At 44.8% G+C, this 18,832-nt stretch overlaps 1 protein-coding gene across 1 annotated transcript in view; it reads right to left on the bottom strand.

Moving 5' to 3' along the window:
• Positions 1 to 1,761: 1,761 nt before the first annotated feature.
• Positions 1,762 to 18,832, bottom strand: part of VSTM4 (V-set and transmembrane domain containing 4) — a 79,555-nt gene continuing 62,484 nt past the window's right edge. Inside the window, exon 8 of the mRNA XM_068982569.1 lies at positions 1,762 to 3,102. Coding sequence (XP_068838670.1) covers positions 2,977 to 3,102 — 126 coding nt within the window. The 3' untranslated portion in view covers positions 1,762 to 2,976. The remainder of the gene's footprint in view (positions 3,103 to 18,832) is intronic.

Below are 18,832 nucleotides of genomic sequence, written 5' to 3'. Positions count from 1 at the left end.
TTCTCTGCCCTGTGAGTTAACGGAGACATGATGATTTAATGAAAATGTGACCCAAAAGAAATCCCATCACAACTGCTTCAGCTCAGGGTCCAGGGCTGTGACTTGGCAAGGCAGTCTCATTTGGGGATACCCCTTCCCCATCCTTGCTTCCTGTGATGATTCCGCCACGCATGACGAAAACCAAATCCCCACCAAATCTGAGAGTCGGAGCACCCTGCCGGCAGGAGCCGCTGCATTCCACTCTGAGCAACGGGCTCTTTGTCCTTCATTTAAATGTACAAGCTGTTGTCCATGTTGAAAACTGCTTCTCTGCAGGTGTTCCCACAGACGCCTTACAGCAAAGACACAGTGAAGAACTTCTCCTAATTTCCGTTTGAATGACATACATTCCTTATCTTTAGAAACGACAATATAGGTGTAGTGGTGTATTTGATAGAGAACAAATAAGGAGACTTATTTTTAAGTTTATTCTGAAAATAACATCAAGATTTATCATCCCAAAGAAGCACTAGGTACAAATCACCATTGCTCCCAGCTCTGGGCAGAGTCTGGACAGCTTGCTTCTAGGTAATGGTGGGGCAGGCTGTGCTCCGATGTTGCCAAGCGCTCCCGTGATTCCCTTAGGAAGCATGTTCAGTAGGAGCTGTTGCTCTTGAAGCCTCTTCTTAGACCCTATGGCAGTGGGTCCCCTGCTCGCACACCTCAGCGCGGATTCATGCAAATATGACCAGAGTTTTGGAGCAAGAGTCTGAACTGAATCTATAACAATGACTTGTTGGATTTTAACCTACAGACTCTTCAGAACTCGCTCTCTTCTTAGCGGAATGTATTCATTTCCATAGGTGACGACACAGAGCTCCCACTGAACTTAACACGTGGGTCTGCAGGTGATTGAAGTTCGATTCAGTTCTGCAGAGGCCCAGAGGCCTCCTATCCATCGCCCTCTCTCCATCACCTCTTCAGACGCCCCACTCCCCACTCCCACCTGCTACCCCCAGGGCCCCACCCATCTACATTTTAATAGCTCCTTGTGCAAATCAGGAAATCACTTTCCTTCCTCACAGCACCATGTAACTGTTCTGCTGAAGAGTGCCATGATAAAACATGACGGGATGCCTAGGATACTGTGATAGGAGAGATGTACTGACCGTATATTCTCTTGTTCTAAACGATGTCCTCCTGTCTGGAAAGTTCTAGTGAGTTCTTCTTCAAAAACTGCATAGCTTCCTCACTACCTTGGAAACTTGGCAAGAAGGAGAGTATGAGATGCAGGCACAGGCAGCGGAGGATAGCTTCCTTTTCGTAAAGTCAGGATACTTTTGCTTCTGGAAAATCGTCACCTGCTCCTGACTTGGGTCCTTTCCAGGAAACCACGAGAGGCACTCATAAGCCATCCTGGGGCTTTGGGAAAGTTACCATAGAGCTGAGGTCATGGACAAATATTTACTTTTTAAAGTTAACACAATGAGAGCTTTAAATAGTAAAGGCACTTCATTTTAAAAATATGGACTGGTTTTAGCATGCATGTTAACATAGTGTACTTGTGTAGCAATTTCTAGCATCCAGAATCTTCCAAGTCATTATCCCATTATAAGAATTCTATGAGAGGTTAACTCACCTTTGTATAAATAGAGAGTCTGAGATTAGTAGGGGATAAGAACCTCAACCAAGTTCACATGGCTGTACAGAGGGGCACAACTCACATTCAGATTGTGTTTAAAATATATAATTTAACATATATACATGGTCCATTACAAAGCCAAACAATTTCTGTAGTGTGCAGTGAAAACCCACCCATAGTACACTCACACAGTAAATGTCCTTAACAACACAGCTGATAGCCTGGCCTGTTCCAGAACGGTGAGGTCATGGACGTCTTACAGGTCCACAGAGCAACTTTCTCATAGATCTGTTTGCCAGGCTTCCCTGCGTCTCTCCCACTCAAGTCCATTCGAATTAACATGCAAAGTTGAGTCAGCAAGGCACGTTGTAGTGGGCCAGCACGGCGGGAGGGTGTGAGGGGCTGTCCAGGACACGTTTTTCCAGCCTGGCTTATACTTCCTACTCTCCTACCATTAGGGAAGCAGTCAGAAGACTTTGCTCTTACAGGAATGGATGTTCAATTAGAGTTAGTAACCTTGGCACACTTCCAGGAGGCCCCCTTCTTCCATTCTGTCAACCAAAAGCACACCACCCTGCTCCTTTCGGGAAACGGTAAGTGAGAACTTCTTGGAGAATAGTCTCTATACAGGAATAAGCCCCCCTGCCCAAGGGGTGGAAGCACTTCAGAATGAACAATGTTCTACTTGTCCTGTGGCTGGGGACAATAACGGGTGGGGAAATGGGCACTGGGGTATCCAGACAGCTCATTGTCAGCTTAGGCCTCAGACTGCCCCACAAGCTGTCTCTCTGCCCTTGAGTCAGCAGGGTCAGGGCATCTATTTAAAACAAGAGATGCTATATTGAATGACTGCTCACAATAAGCACTTTATGCTGCTCTGGGTGTCCTGGCAATGTTATCTGATCCTTTGAAAACCAATTAGTGGACCTCTACCATCTCACACTTGGGCCCATAATGGTATTTCCTCTAGCTATATACTATGAGCTTGATATCACAAATACAGGAAAGGTAGAAGATTAAAATTCAGATTAAAAAAAAAAAACAACAGATAAAGAAGAAAAAAAAAACATAAAGGGGTTTGGCTCAGCAGAAAATCCTCTTGAATGGTCTCAGAATCAGAGTCCTCACCCTTCAGGGCTCAGACCCAGAAAATCTTGTCCTGGGAGATTTATCCAAAGGGCTGCAGCCCCTGCTCTTCACAGAAAGGAGCCTCACACCTCTCTGAAGGCACCTGAGATGCCGCTGGAAAGGGGCTCCCACCGTGCAGAAGGCACGAGTGAGAATACAAAAGTAAGGACTTTGTATCCACAGTTTCATAAATAACTGGAGTGGCAGAGATTAAATAGGATGCAGAGTTACAGCTTGTTCTCCTCGAAGAGGATCTGCGCATAGACTGTGCTGGTGGGGATGCCCTTGGCTGCCCGGTGGGGCTTGATCAGCTCCAGCTCAGCGTAGGTCAAGTTCTCCTCGGCAATCTTTGGCTATAAGACAAAACACAACACAATTGGAGGCTACCACAGGGAGCTCAGCATCACACATCCATTCGTCAGGCATGTATTTCCATAGCACTTTGGGGATTCAAAGGGAAATAAACGGACAAAAAATTTTAAGGCATATGTAAAACTTAAATACGGAGAAGGCAATGGCACCCCACTCCAGTACTCTTGCCTGGAGAATCCCATGGACGGAGGAACCTGGTGGGCTGCAGTCTATGGGGGTCGCTAAGAGTCGGACACGACTGAGCGACTTCACTTTCACTTTTCACTTTCATGCATTGGAGAAGGAAATGGCAACCCACTCCAGTGTTCTTGCCTGGAGAATCCCAGGGATGGGGGAGCCTGGTGGGCTGCCGTCTATGGGGTCGCAGAGTCGGACACGACTGAAGCGACGCAGCAGCAGCAGAACTTAAATAACCTAAAGCTACATCTTGTCATCTTATATAGAACACGGTGTCCTGCATGAAACATCATATGATTTAAGTTGTCATAGAACAGTTACAAAAAATGATTCAACGTGAGCCCACAAAGTCAACTTTAATTCCAGAGTAAAAGTAATGTGACAGACAGTCTCTGCTGGAAAGAATAAAACAGAGGCAGACAGGAAGTCCTAGAGATTAATGACAAAACTGGAATGCTGTCACCTAGAAATTTTAAGGGACTTAATCTATTAAAACTAAAATTTCAGCACATGATGAAAATAATGGCAAAGAACATAAATATTACATGCCAGAGCCTGAGAATGTAGTGCTTGGAGAAAAGTCGCAACGTTAACTGTTTATATCAAACAATAGGGATGAAATGGATCAAACACCCAATTTAAGAAGTTAGAAAAAAAAAACCAGAATAAACAAAAGCAGGAGGAAGAACCAAAAAAAAATTAACACTAGACATATAAGTCAGAAGATGGAAAAATCAGAGAATAAATAAAAATATCCAAAAGTCTGAGCTTAAAAAACACCAGTGAAACAAACAAAAACTTAATCAAGACAGGAAGGGAAAGGGCAGAAATGAATGGAATGGGAAGTGCAAAAACCTTGAATACAAGATAAAGTGAGGGATATTCTAGAAAAATGTAAATTATAAACTCTGGCACGTGAAGGTACTCATTCCATCAATGAAAAGAAAGGAAGGAACAGAGGAAGAAAGGAAGAAGAGAGAAATGCCGTCAAGAGCAGGCAGCACAGGAGGAGAGCTTCCAGAGAAACCCCTGCGAGGGGCAGACACTCCCAATATAATTAGACTGATTCAGAGCATTACAAGACAGGAAAAACGCCACGTACTTTAGAACAGTCTCATCTATTAGCGTGTAAGTTAGCATAAATCAGATTTACTCAGCACCAAACAAGCACACTCAAAGATGATCGTGCTCAAATGGGTCTTATTCTAGGAGTAGAATAAATGGAATAAATAAATGAATGGAATGAATGGTTCAGTGTTAGAAAAATCTGTTAATATAATTCATAACAGTAATACGGAGAAAAACCATATGGTTATCCCTAGATACTGGAAAGGCATTTAAAATTTAAAAATTTTTGTTAAAAATAATTTTTGATAATATAATATAGTCATAGATTTCTTTCTTAACATAATTAAGGAAAATTATTAAAATAAAGAATAATTTGTGATCCAACTCCAGTGTCATTAAAAATATAAAGCTACTATAATTAAAACTCTGTGATACCAACAAATGAATAGACATCAATGGGATTGATGAAAACATGCATAAATTAACCCAAATATTATTTTTCAGTAAATGGTGTTGGGATACTTGGGTGGCCAACTGAAAAAAGTCATATTGTTCACATCATTCTTTACATTAGACAAATTCCAGATAAATCAAAAATTTTACATTTTAACATGGAAAATAAACTCAAAAGTGCTAGAAGACTGTGTGGGGAAATTTTTAAAAAATAATCTCAGCAATTATTTTAAAAATTATTAAATTATTGAAAAATCATTTCTTTAAATCTCACCAATTTAAAACATGTGTTTTAAAGTCTTACACAAAACCCAGGAGCAACAGAAAAATGACATGTAGATTTCCACGCAATGTATTGCAGAATATTCTCTAAATAAAGTCAAAAGACAATTGAAAAAAATGAGCAAAACATTCACAACTCAGATCAAAGGGTCTTACAACTGAATAACAATAATGGCCAACAGTCCATCAGAAAATTAAGCAAAGACTAAGAGACAGGATCAGAGACTTCACAGGAAGGGAAATACAAAGGTTCTCACACGTATTAAATGAGACTCCACCTCTCTCAAAATAAGACAAGAATGATTCAGAATCACTTAGACATCAGTGTTTGTCTTTCAAGCTGACAAGCTAAAAGTTTTCGAAAAGAAACAGCAAGAAACAAGTCCTCTTGTATGTTGTTGGTGGAAACGTTATTGGTACAAGCGGAAAACGGGAAACACTTCAGTGGACATCAGCAGCAGTCCGATGCATTCTTAATGAAGCACTCGGCACAGTCTTTAAAAAGGATGATGAAGCCATATGACTACTGTGTGTTTTACCATCGTGTAAATCTGTGTGTATGGGAGTAAATACACGTGTATATATTTTATGTGCTCAGAAAACCCTTGAAATTCACCTGGAAATCAAGAACTTGGTCTTCAAGGTTCCCTCTGGGGAAGTAAACCATGTGGTTGGGGAGAGACTCACCCTTTTTGGTATATATTTGTTGACTCTTGTAGATGGTACATTATTTAACAGCAGATTAATTTTAATTCGCAATCAGAAAAGTAAGAGTTAGCCACTGATGTATAGCTGTAAGAGACAGCTCACTGTCACTCACGCACCTCTGCTTTCAGTTTTTGGTTTTCGTTGGGTTGTCATAGTTCTATTTCCATTTTTCTGTGCTATGCCTCGATTAACTCACCAAAATTCAGGACAAATAAACCGTACACATCCACGTTAAGTCTCTTAAAATGTGCGCCAAAAGCGGAACTCTTTTCTTTCGAGATGGAGCACCGCACTAAGGCACCGGAAGGAGGATGTGAAGAGCTGCCGACAGGCGGCACCTACTAGCGAGGGGCACCACCAGGCGGCCTTATTTGGCTCTTTTTAAATTTCAGTGCTAAGGACAGTTACATGGATCAGAGCCTCCTGCTTGTCCTGCTATGCCAAAAATCTTTACAGTTCTTCTTAGTCACTCACATCTCACCAGCCTACAAAAATGCCATTTACCTCCTGTCTTTCGGTTTAGTTACATTTCACATTATAATGATTCCCTTTAGAAATGTCATGCGTCCTCAAATAAGCACACAAAACCCAACTCATGTAAATTTTAGAACCAAGATTTATGAAATCGTATTGTCCAGGTGTTTTATTACATTACTCTGAAACGGCATTGTTTTCTGGCATAGAGTATCTGTTCATTCTTAAGTTATTCCATTATGTTTGGATATGAAAAATAACACTAGCTTTCTCAATACAGGTCACCAGGCTGGCTGGGCTGACGTGTTGTTTTCATACATTTTTATGATGTTCCTATAGTAAACATAATTTAATAAAGCCAAAGCACACTAAATAAATAATTGCATCCAGAAAAGCAATAAAAACAAATGAAATTAGGACTTTCATAAGTGGAAAGGTACCTCAATTACTGCTACAAGCAGCACCCCACCGTAAAATGTGCTGGATCATTTCCCTCATGCATATTTCTGGAATATAATGATTTGGTTGAAGATGTGAGGCAGCACACAAGAGGCTCTGAATCGGGGCGCGTATACAGTCTCCAACAGGAGATGCATAATACCAGTCCTTGGCACCTTTAAAGAACCTATTGTTTTTCTGGCATGCATCCTTGGCTATCCCCATCAACCATGTGCTTAATGACATTTCCCAGCTTGTTTAGCTAGAAATAAATTTCTTACCACCACTAAAAAGGTTCTTCTCACCAGTTTTCACTCAGCTACCTTTCTCTGCACTGATGCTTTAGGGGAAGGCTGAGGTGCATTAAGAAGTAGCTTAGAGAATGATACTGGCATATCAGTGAGAGGAGGTAAGACTCAGCTTCCCTGTTGGCTCAGTGGTAAGGAATCTGCCTGCCAGTGCAGGAGATGCAGGTTCGATCCCTGGGTCAGGAAGATCCCCTGGGGAAGGAAATGGCAACCTGCTCCAGTATTCTTGCCTGGAGAATCCCAGGGACAGAGGAGCCTGGTGGGCTACAGTCCATGGGGTCACAGAGAGTCAGACTTGACTTAGTGACTAAAACAACAAACAGCAACAACAGGGAAGACTGCAGAGCTGGGAGCAGAAGGTCAAGGTTAAGGGGGCAACCGCAGTGGCGCAGAGCCAGGGTGAGGGGCCTGCTATCGGGCCCCACCTGCATTTCAGGTGATCTCTTGCCAACACGAAAGTGTTTAGATGTAAGAGAAAGAAGTACTCCTAATGTGTATGGCAATTCAAGAACTGGAGTGCAGTGAGTGGGTCTCTGAAAGTGAATCAAGACACACTTCAGTTAGCTCCCTGACAGCTTCTGGCCCTCAAATGGCCCTCTTCAAGCCCTGTCCTAGTCCTGGGGGTGCAGAAGGTACATGGGACATCAGCACTCAAGAAAACAAACTTAAACAAACACCCCGACAGCAGCTCTCGCCTGCACTTGAAAACACAAAGTGTGGAGGCAGGACTTCCAGGCCGCAGACGTGAGCCTGACACCTGGGTCTGCCCTTGCTGCGTTTCCCAGAAACAGGAGGGGGCTGGGGACCCACAGCCGGAAGTCCTGGTAGGGTCCCTTAGAAGAAGCCCCAGAACCTTCTAAACATGTGAGAAGCAACGGGCCTCTTTCCCAGGACTGTTTGGTTTTACTTTCTTTTTCCTTTCTCCAGGCCTGAAAGGCCCTTAGCCCATTCCTCCTTCTATTCCTCCAACAGAGGCCTGGTATTTGTGTCAACTGCTTGGTGTCTTGTAGGTTCTGAACCCCTTTCTTTTATGTGTCCTCAATCTCACTTTTCATCCATTTCCTCCCAGTCATGAAGAGCCCACTCCCCTGGTCTGGAGCGGAATTCTATGAGCAGGAGGGATGGCGGCTCAGATGTAGACACGTGTCAGGGCACCCAAGGAAGGCAAGAATGAAAGGAAATTTTCTCAGTTCAGTGAACGTGTTCATGGGGAGGAGGTGAGGAGTGTGGCCCTGATGCCGTCACCCAGTAGCTGACTGCAGAGCATGGGAACAGGGGCAAACTGCTCCCTGGCCAAAGGATGAGGAGATTTTTATCATACATTTTTATTAATTTGTTTATGTGCATATATACTTAAATCTTTCTAGCCATGCCCCGCAGCTATGCTCTCCAATGCGGGTGGCACCTCCGGCCCCTCCACCCCACAGGTTCACCCGGGCATGGTGCACCCCCTGAGCTCGGGTTAAACATCTATTCTCACCTCCTACTATGTCTTCCAGGGACACCAAGAATTTTGTTTCACTTCTTAATTTAGAGACTTCCCTGGTGGCTCATATGGTAAAGCATCTGCCTACAATGTGGGAGACCTGGGTTCAATCCCTGGGTTGGGAAGATCTCCTGGAGAAGGAAATGGCAACCCACTCCAGTATTCTTGCCTGGAGAATCCCAAGGACGGGGGAGCCTGGTGGGCTGCCGTCTACGGGGTCGCACAGAGTTGGACACAACTGAAGCAACTTAGCAGCAGCAGCAGCAGCAGCAGCAGCCAGTATTCTTGCCTGGAAAATCCCATAGACAGAGGAGCCTGGAAGGCTACAGTCCAAGGGGTCGCAAAGAATTGGACACGGCTGAGTGGCTTCGCTTTCTTTCTTTCTTAAGTTAATTTTCTTAAAAGACATGTGGTAAAAGTGACTTCCTAATGGATCATTGCATGCATCCAAACACAAGAACAGGTTTCTGGGCCCACTGCCCCCACAGGGCTCAGGACAGTCCCATCACATGCCTTCATGTTACCTCTGCAGTCCCGTCCTCCCTCTAACAAGACCCTCCGGCAGCCCTGACCTGTGTGCTGTCACTGAGGCTTTCTCTCTTAAAGCATGTCATGTGAAAGGCATCATATGGTATGTAACCTTGTGGGGCCAGCATTCTTCTCTCAGAATAATTCCCTCGTGTGCCATCCAGGTGGCTGCACGTATCAACAGTTTGCTCCTTTGGATTACTAAGCATTCCACGCTGTGTCACGTGCCACATTTTGCTTATCCGTTCACCTGCTGAAGGACATCTGAGTCATTCTAAGTTTTCGGTGATTATGAACGGAGTTGCTATAAATATTCATTGTAGGTTTGTGTGGGAGATTTTCATTACTCTAGGGTAAACACCCAGGAATAGGGTTGCTGGGTTGTATGGAAAGTATGTTTAACTTCAAAAGAAACTGCCAGACTATCCACTCAGAGTGTCCACACCATCCTTGCCTCCCTCCAGCAACACTGAGAGCTTTCACTGCTCTGCAGACATGACGGCACTTGGTATTGCCGGCACTTTTTATTTTAGCCATTCAAGTAGATGCTGGTGGTCCAGTAATTACCTTCTCACTGTCCCCAGGGGACTCAGCAGTTCCAGACTTGCACTCAAATTCTCACTGATGCTGTGCCCAAGTAAACTCCCACACTACACGACATCCCCTCAGAAGAACTGGGAAAGGATGATCACACAGACCAGTTTTCAAATATAGTAATGGAATCTTCTGGACTCCAGGTGTAACCAAGTGAGTCTGCAAGCATCAGAGTTTGGAATGCCATGTCTCCCAGCCCCTGCCTTTCCTTTCTGCCAGTGGTGAGACGCTGCTACAGCAGACGACAGCCTCCAGGCTGGATCTCCCAGTTTTCATTTAAGCCCCACTTACCCTCAGTTTTAGAGCGATGATTATGGAACATACGTCAATGGGGAAGGATTTACTGGCTAAAGCTAACACCAGAAAAGTCAGCTTCAAAGAATTCAGAAGTGGTGTACCTCTTGGAAACACACCTCACTTCAAGCTCCTCATTGGAAGTTTCTAAGTGCTTCATTTTGTAGGCATGTTTTCCGGGAATTAAGCCAAGAAATAACTTTCCTACCAGGAAAGAGAGAGGTTTAACATTCTATGCAGACTCCTGCAAAACAACACCTTTTCATAGAGATCAGATGGATGGATGTGCAAGTTGAATTAAGTTTCAGGAATAAAAGAAAAATGCAGTTGCAGCCACTGCAAGTTCTCCAGTGTCAGAAGTTCAATTGGGTAATTCCATTATAGCAGATACAGATCAATAACCAGGACATGGGATGTTTACGCTGACGTCACCTCGGAGTTTACAAATGTGATTGCCGTTCTACCGAGCTGCACGATCAGGAGTCTATTTACCCAAGAGAGAATTACATATTACCCATATTATCGAGGGCAGACTTCCTCTTCCCCTTTTGAGATAAGTGCTCATTTTTTATTCAACAGAGGAGTACCTGGTAAAACAAACGCTGCCCTCCTAACATCCACACATGCGCAGCTATGGGCACTCGGCGGGGGGAGGGGCTGCGCATTCAGAGAAGCTCTATTCGATGGAAAGCCTTTAGTGGAAACTTGTAGGTCCCAACTCCTTAAATGTTCTGTAAGAATCAACTTGCCTTGGAAATGAACTTGACTTAATTTTGAGTTCCACGGGTCTGTCAAATGGCCTATTTATTTATAGTTGAACATATTATGGAAGGAAAAAGTAGAGTTCCCTGGTGTGCACATTAAATGAAAATAAAGGCTCAAAATGAACAAAATAAACACATTTCCAAGACAGATATGTTAAATGATGGTACAAAGGACACAATCCAGAAGTGACTTTGAGAGGCAACAGACAGCGGGGTTTGAGAAGTGGTCCTTCTGAGACAGAACTCAGAGACCGTTAACTGATCTTCATTAATTCACTCACTCCCCACATATCAGTCCTGGGAGCTGGGGCCAGTGCTCACGGCCACTTCACAGAGGAGCAAACAGGCTCTGAAAGGCAATTCATGGCTCCAGGCCCTGCAGCCGTTGCTAGGCAGAGCCTGGACTCAGAGACAGGCGGTCCTGCCTGGGATCCACCCTCTGCTCAGGAGCAGTCCCCTGACCTTGCAAATGCAGGGTCAGCAGCAGCGACTAGGACTCTGACGTGGACGCACTGCACCCAGGCAAGCCAGCCGGGCAGACAGCAGACCCTGAGATCCCAAAGGGGAAGAGTGACCTTCCAAGACAACAGGGAAGCTTTGCTGGTACGAATCTCTGGAGAGCGTGTTTTCAGAACAGGCCTGCACTGCTCGTGGGCAGGTGAGCCCCAGATAAAGGGGAAATGGGGCAGGGAGAGCTGCCCACCCCCATGCTCATTCCAGGCCTGGCTTAGTGTGGGGGGACAGAGGCTCTGAGGGCAGACACGTGGGGCTGACACCAATCGGAGGATGACGGATGAGGAGGGGAATCTCATTGGAATCCCTTCAGGCGACGCCTTGTCTCTCTCCACAGTCTTACCCCCAAAGGACTCTTAGCCCCCAAGAAAGGAGCAAGTGTGCCTCTGACCAGTACGGGAAGAGGATGAAAAGGGTACAGGCTCTGCTTTGACCAGGCAGCATGTGGGGTGACAACAGACTTGATTAGAGGTGCCCACTGAACAGGTAGGAATATGCAGTTTTCCGAGGTACCCTGCAGCTAGAACCACACGCCAGGGCTGAACTCACCATCTCCTCGGAGCTGAGGTCAGCGGCACACTGGGACCTCTGCCTGTAGCAGCCTCCTCCTTAGCTGGGGCTGGCATCCAGCTGCACTCCCAAGCCCAGCAGGCAGCCGTGACTGCAGACCTAGGCACACCGTGACAAGCTGAACCTAGAGGACAGGACTCTCCACTGCTCTGCGTGGAGACGGCGGAGCTCTCTGAGCCCACTTCCCTTGTTCCAGCCATCTATAAGCCTTGCAGAGTCCTACCTCACACCTGGCTTTCCCTCCTCATGGTTACCCAGTGACTAACGGTCAATCCCCAGTGTTATGTAGGACTCTGGAAGGATTAGAAAGCCTCTGTAACTCAGCAGAGAAGCCTTGGATGGAGATAAAGGTTTCAAGGTCTTATCCAGGTGTGTTGGCACCTTGGGTTGGATGAAGTCATTCAGAGACCATGAGCAGAGCAAATTCACATCATGCTCCTGAGTCTAGAGAATTCAAAGGATGTTTAGCAAAGTGCATTCCATGAATGAATCTGACATGATGGAAAGTCACATGCCCCTGGCTAATTGCTCTGAGGACAGGCTTTAGAGGGTGACGAAGCTCTGCCCTGAAAGGCCCAAGGCTTATGAGTCATCAGACAGATGGATATCTCTAGATTTCACCAACATATGTTTTGGAAGCTAAAATGTAATTATGGACAACGCTCTTGGGGAGGGTCCTGATACATGACCCTTCTCACAGTGTCGCAGTGAGAGCTCCATGATCTAATACAGTCACTCACTTTCTCTTCCCCATGGACCCCAGATGCATGTTTTCCCAGCTGTCTTCCAAAAGTACTTTTCCTGGCAGTATTAGTCAAGAGAACGCTTATGCTTTGAATAAGAGAGTGTTTGGTTACCTACTTCCATATAGAAGTCCACTTTAAAAATCTTCACTCTTGCATCCCAATCTTCTAATCAACTTCAATCTTTACCACTTGGATTCATCGGTTCGAGCAAGGGTCTGCCTGGTGATACTTAAGAGACTGACTTATTTACTGTCTGTCTGACCTTGGGTAAGTTGCGTAACCTTTCTATACCTCTGTTTCTTTATCTGTAAAGTGGGACCCATACTAGTACCTATCCCACAGGGTTAGTTTGAGGATTAAATGCATTAATAAATGTAATGTACTTAGAAAATTACCTGGCAGCTAAACAGCAAATGCTACACAAGTGCTCAGTTATTCTTCTGACTATAATTTTTATCATAGAAATGAACAAGTGTTGCTTTAACAATTGGTCCCTTTGAAATATTTAGGAGCAGAGAAAAGAAGATAGTCAGAGATTATTTGGAAAACATCATGTACCAGATACTGCTGGATGCCACTGGAGCCCAGACAATTGCCCAGAAAAAAATCAGGAAATTTTCTAATAGTGGGACGGATAGTCGTTCTAAAAAGTTGGACCATCCAGTCACTGCTCTGCACAAAATTCCCCGTTGTTTCTCTTCATACTTGGAATAAAATCCAGTGTCCTTTTCAAGATCCTCATCCTTCCGGATCTTGCGCTGGGACTCCTCTGTCCCCAGCTCACATCATATGTCCCCCATGCTGACCAGCGCTCCAGCCATGCTGGTCTCCTTGTGTTTCTTGGACACACCTGGGCAGCACTCCTGTGTGGGGCCTTTGCCTGGGCTATGCTCTCCGCTTGGAATGTTCTTTCCCCACACGGCAGTGCGGCTTGCTTCCTCACTTTATCAGGTCTTCGCTCCAAGGCAGCCCCCACCCCATCAAACACGTCCCTGCTTGTCCCTACCCTGCTCTCTCGCTCTGCAGAGCGCATATCACCCCTCGGCACTACGAAGCGCTGTACATTTGAGGGTCCTGTACATCATCTGTACACTGTACACTGTGCATCCTCTGTCTTCTCACACTGGAACGCAACGATGGCACCTTGTGTTTACTTAGCGCACCAACAGCTCTTTGCATAAAGTCCTCTCACTGCCATCCTTATTTCACAAGAAATGGCAAGCTTGGGGCCAATAGCTAGCAAGCGCCAAAGCCAGTGCAAGAACCAGCCTCTCACCACATCACTCAGCTCAGTGGGAGCAGGGGCTCTGTCAAATGTATCCACTTCTGCACCCCGTGACATGCAGGGAAGCTGCTGAGCAGCTGACCCCCCAAGAAGAAAATTCATTTGTAGCATTTGCTGACTTACGTATGTAAATCCTCCCACAGTGGCTGATCTCAAGATGCCAGAGAGATTTCCTCTCTCTAGTAGACAGGAGTGGGCTGGAGCATGCCGCTACAACTTAGCTCCTAGAAAGATAGCCGACCTACGTGCTACCTGGCACATAGGAGCTACTCAGTGTTTGTATCGGTAAGCGCTGGGGTAGTAACTGCATGGGCATACGCCATCAAAGTGAAGTGTGTGTACCACTGCTATCAAAACCATCCTTGTCACCACCATCGTCACCAGCAGCACCAACACCATTACCAACACCAGCATATGTCACATCCAACGCACAAGGCACAAAGCACGCACGAAGCACAAACGCAAATCAGCAGCAGGCGTGCTAGATTATTGGCTGGGTTTATGTGTAACATGGGCAACGGGCACCTATGCCTGAATTCACGGTTTGCACTCATCATCTCTCTATGCATGCTCCATAATCTTAACTCATAGGGCTGTGTCTTATTGCCGCACACGTGCTTACTAGAATTTATCAATTAGGAAACTATAATAATAAATGAGCACTGAATGTGGCTAGGGAAACAAAATCCCCTAAATATACCGTTAGTTTGTCACTGACTGAGCTTCACGTGGAGATCTTCTTCCTGGCGTTCTGGATGCCCAGCTTGATGCTGCAGATATTGTAGGTTGATGATGCTTCATTACTCTCTTTTTTTCCCCCAAGATGGTACTTCATTTCTCGTATTCTCTATTTGAGATTGAAAAAATCTTCTAATAACAACTCTGAAGTGTTCTGCATTCAAAACTGAAGTTTTCAATGAAATAGGCTTTAAAAAAAAAATCAAATGTGAATACAAACGATATTGCTCCATGAGATTACAAAAATAAAACAGAATGAAAAAGTTTAAAAAAAAATTCCTGGCAGTGCAACGATCCCAACAGTGAAGTGCCCAGTAAAGGCAGCAAATTAGCTGAGCTGATATGGAAAGCAAGCTGCCTCTCACAGGGACATTCCCTATAGACACACAGGGATGGGCCTGCCCCAGAGTGGGTTCAAGACCCCCAAAGGCAGGGTGGGTCTGTGTGGCCAGGCGGAGTCACTCAGCGGACTGGCCCTGCTGGACTTCCAGGCCTGCTTTCAGCCTGGGCTGTCCTTGGCCCCAGCTCACCTCTATGACGCCTATTCACCTTTGTCAGAGGCCAGCGCTGCAACCCCTAGAGCAACTCGTACACTCCCTGTCAACACTGAATGTGAGACAGCAAAACAATTCCAATGAATCCGCGACGCAGCAAATGGGAGGGACGCATTTCCGAGGTGGTCAGTCCCGAAGCCACCTGCCTCCTGAAAGCACACAGCTGCACTACCCTTCGAGAACAGAACGGGAAAGTCTCCCTCTGTATCACTTCTAGAGGATTCTCATTGTCTCCCGAAAAAAGGTCCCCATGAGTGCTTAGGGTGCTACCAGTCTTAAAAGACTCCTGAAAGCAATGGCTTCACTTGGGCCATCCTTAAGAACATCAGAGTCTTGACCAACCTCCACTGGCCTGTGATACAGCTGAGAAGCCTCCAGCCCAGCAGCTGTTTGGAGACAGCGCAAGGCAGCAGAGGGACACCAGAACCAGCCTCCTGGCCTATGGGGAAGTGACAAGCCAGCGTCAGGGCTGAGCCCCTAATTCGGGATCTTCCCACTGCCACTTCTGAGACACCTGATCCTGCCTCCCTGGTGATCACACCTCATTCGTGAAAGACCCAGCCGCTCACCCCTCCCGCTCGGACTGAAGAAAGCCCATGAAATGAAATGACTTCTGTTTCCTCCACTCTCATCCATTCCGAAGCCCCGGCATCTCCTCTTCCCTCCAGTCGACATACATAACTCCCCGTGACAATAATGGGATGTGCATGTGTACCGAGGGGGGCATAGAATTTTTATCTCTCTAAAAATGGGACTAGCGTGGTACAAGCATAGTTTTTGTTTTTTTCCCAAGGCTTTTACTTTGGGCGATATATTGTTCATGTGGTTGTGGGTCTTTTCCTTCTTTTTAATTTTAAATCGAGATTATGATCATATATTATGCAGGTTAATATATCCTTTTCATGTAGAATTCAACTGAAACCAGTGCTAGCACACTTAACGACAACAAGAGAAATTCTCCAGCTTATTATAAACATCCTTCAAGAAACCTGAATGCATGTCCTCTGGAAATAATTTTGCTGGAGTTTGGGTTATTATTAAAATCTTCTCAGAATTCCATCACTGGAGTCTAATGGGCCTCAAAGCCCTTTTCCGCTACTGATCAGAGAAAAACTCTTTTTGGTCTTAGAAGTACATTCTGGATAGTAAAAACTAAGCTGGAAGAAGGGGGGTTCTTTCCAGTCACCAGGGAAACACTGAACAGAGCTGGCATCTCAGTCCTGGGCTGACACTGGGCAGAAGGAAGGCCCTCTCCTAAGACAGGTTCCCTTCAACAATGATGGAATGAACCTCATCCTCTGGCAGTTTTAAGTTCTCTGATCTTTCAGATTCCATGAGAGGAGGCAGGTTTATTGCAGACTTTATAAACCCAAGGGAATCCCAGGCAAACGGGTCTTGGCTACACATTTCCCTACATGTCAGAATTCTCTACCTGTGACTGTGAGGGGTCCTCGAAGGCCACACGACAGGGCTACACCAAGCTGAGATGGGGATGAGCTATCCAGCAAAGGTTTTCAGAAATGAGGGAGAGTCACAATACCATTTAGAAGCAGATTCTCATGTTTAATTATCTCTGTTGATAATGAGAAAATTCACCGTTCTCCCAAGTGGGCTGACCTGTCTTACTAAAGTGTTAGTATAGCTGTTTCTGGAGGAGGCCAGTGATGACTCGGTCTTGCCAGCAATAACCCAACCAGAGCTGGCTACTGTCTGTTAAGTTACGCAGAACTGTACTTCTTAAACCTCAAGGTGCGTCGGCTTCATCTGGGACCCTGTTGAACTGCAGATCCTAATTCAGTAGATCTAGGGTGGGGCCTGAGCCGCTATTTCCCCAACAAGCTCCCAGGTGATGCCCACGTTGCTGGTCCCTGGACCTCCCATTGAGCGCTGAGGGCCTAGAGCTGCAGTCTCAGATCTTTGTCTTCGGTTCATTCACTCCACATAGAGTCTGCAGATCCCGGGTCCCCCACTGAGGACACAGTGATGGGCAAGTTGTCTAGGACTTTAAAACTAGTGTTAATCAAAAGTTAAAACCTCTGGGCATTAAAGGACATAGGCAACAGAGTGCAAAGGCAACCTACAGAATGGATGGAAACATGTGCAAATTATATACATGAAAGGAGTTAATATCCAGAATAGATACAGGAACAGCTACACACACACACACACAAATCTGATTTTAAAATGGGGAAAGACTTGACAGACATCTCTACAAAGAAGACATACAAATGGCCAAAGCACATGAAAAAGACGCTCAGCATCACTAATCATTATGAAAATGTAACTCAAAACCACAATGAGACGCCACTTCACACCCATTAGGAAGGCTACAAAAAATACACAGAAAGCAAGTGTTGGCAAGGGTGCAGAGAAAAGGAAGCCCTTGTGCACCGTTGGTGAGAATGCACATCCATGTTCATCGTAGCACCCGGCAGCATCCCAAGAGTCCATCGACAGATGAATGGATAAACAAAACGTAACAAATACACATAAATCAAAATATTATTCAGCTTTAAAAACGAAGGAAATTTTGACACGTTGCAACATAAATGATCCTTGACATTATACTAAGTAAAACAAGCCAATCACAAAAAGATAAATACCAAATGATTCTATTGATAGGAGGTACCCAGAGTGGTCAAATTTATAGAGAAAGTGGAAGGGTAGCTCTCAGGGACTGGGGAAGGGAAGAGTGGAGAATTATTTCATGAGTACAGGCATTTGCAAGATGAAAAGAATTCTGGAAATAAATTGTTTGTCAACAATGTGAATATACTTAGCACCACTGAACTGCATACTTAAAAATGGCTAAGATGCTAAATTTTATATTATGTGTATTTAAAAATTTTTTTAAACAATTAAAAAAAATTTTAACAATTTTTTAAAACTTTAAAAGAGTGTTTTCAGTGTCTACGGTGTCTACCTTTATTGAGCCCATCTTTGCGTGAAATGTTCCCTTGGTGTCTCTGATTTTCTTGAAGACACCTCTAGTCTTTCCCATTCTGTTGTTTTCCTCTATTTCTTTGCATTGATTGCTGAGGAAGGCTTTCTATCTTTTCTTGCTATTCTTTGGAACTCTGCATTCAGATGCTTGTATCTTTCCTTTTCTCCTTGGCTTTTCGCTTCTCTTCTTTTCACAGCTATTTGTAAGGCCTCCTCAGACAGCCATTTTTCTTTCTTGCATTTCTTTTCCATGGGGATGGTCTTGATCCCTGTCTCCTGTACAATGTCATGAACCTCTGTCCATAGTTCATCAGGCACTCTATCTATCAGATCTAGTCCCTTAAATCTATTTCTCACTTCCACTGTATAATCATAAGGGATTTGATTTAGGTCATACCTGAATGGTCTAGTGGTTTTCCCTACTTTCTTCAATTTAAGTCTGAATTTGGCAATAAGGAGTTCATGATCTGAGCCACAGTCAGCACCTGGTCTTGTTTTTGTTGACTGTATAGAGCTTCTCCATCTTTGGCTGCAAAGAATATAATCAATCTGATTTCGGGGTTGACCATCTGGTGATGCCAAGGGAACATTTCATGCAAAGACGGGCTCGATAAAGGACAGAAATGGTATGGACCTAACAGAAGCAGAAGATATTAAGAAGAGGTGGCAAGAATACACGGAAGAACTATACAAAAAAGATCTTCACAACCAAGATAATCACGATGGTGTGATCACTCACCTAGAGCCAGACATCCTGGAATGTGAAGTCAAGTGGGCCTTAGAAAGCA

Source organism: Capricornis sumatraensis, chromosome 10, assembly GCF_032405125.1.
Source record: "Capricornis sumatraensis isolate serow.1 chromosome 10, serow.2, whole genome shotgun sequence".
Classification (NCBI taxonomy): Eukaryota; Metazoa; Chordata; class Mammalia; order Artiodactyla; family Bovidae; genus Capricornis; species Capricornis sumatraensis.
Note: the sequence above shows the minus strand (reverse complement) of the source record. Positions and strands in the feature narration are given on the sequence as shown.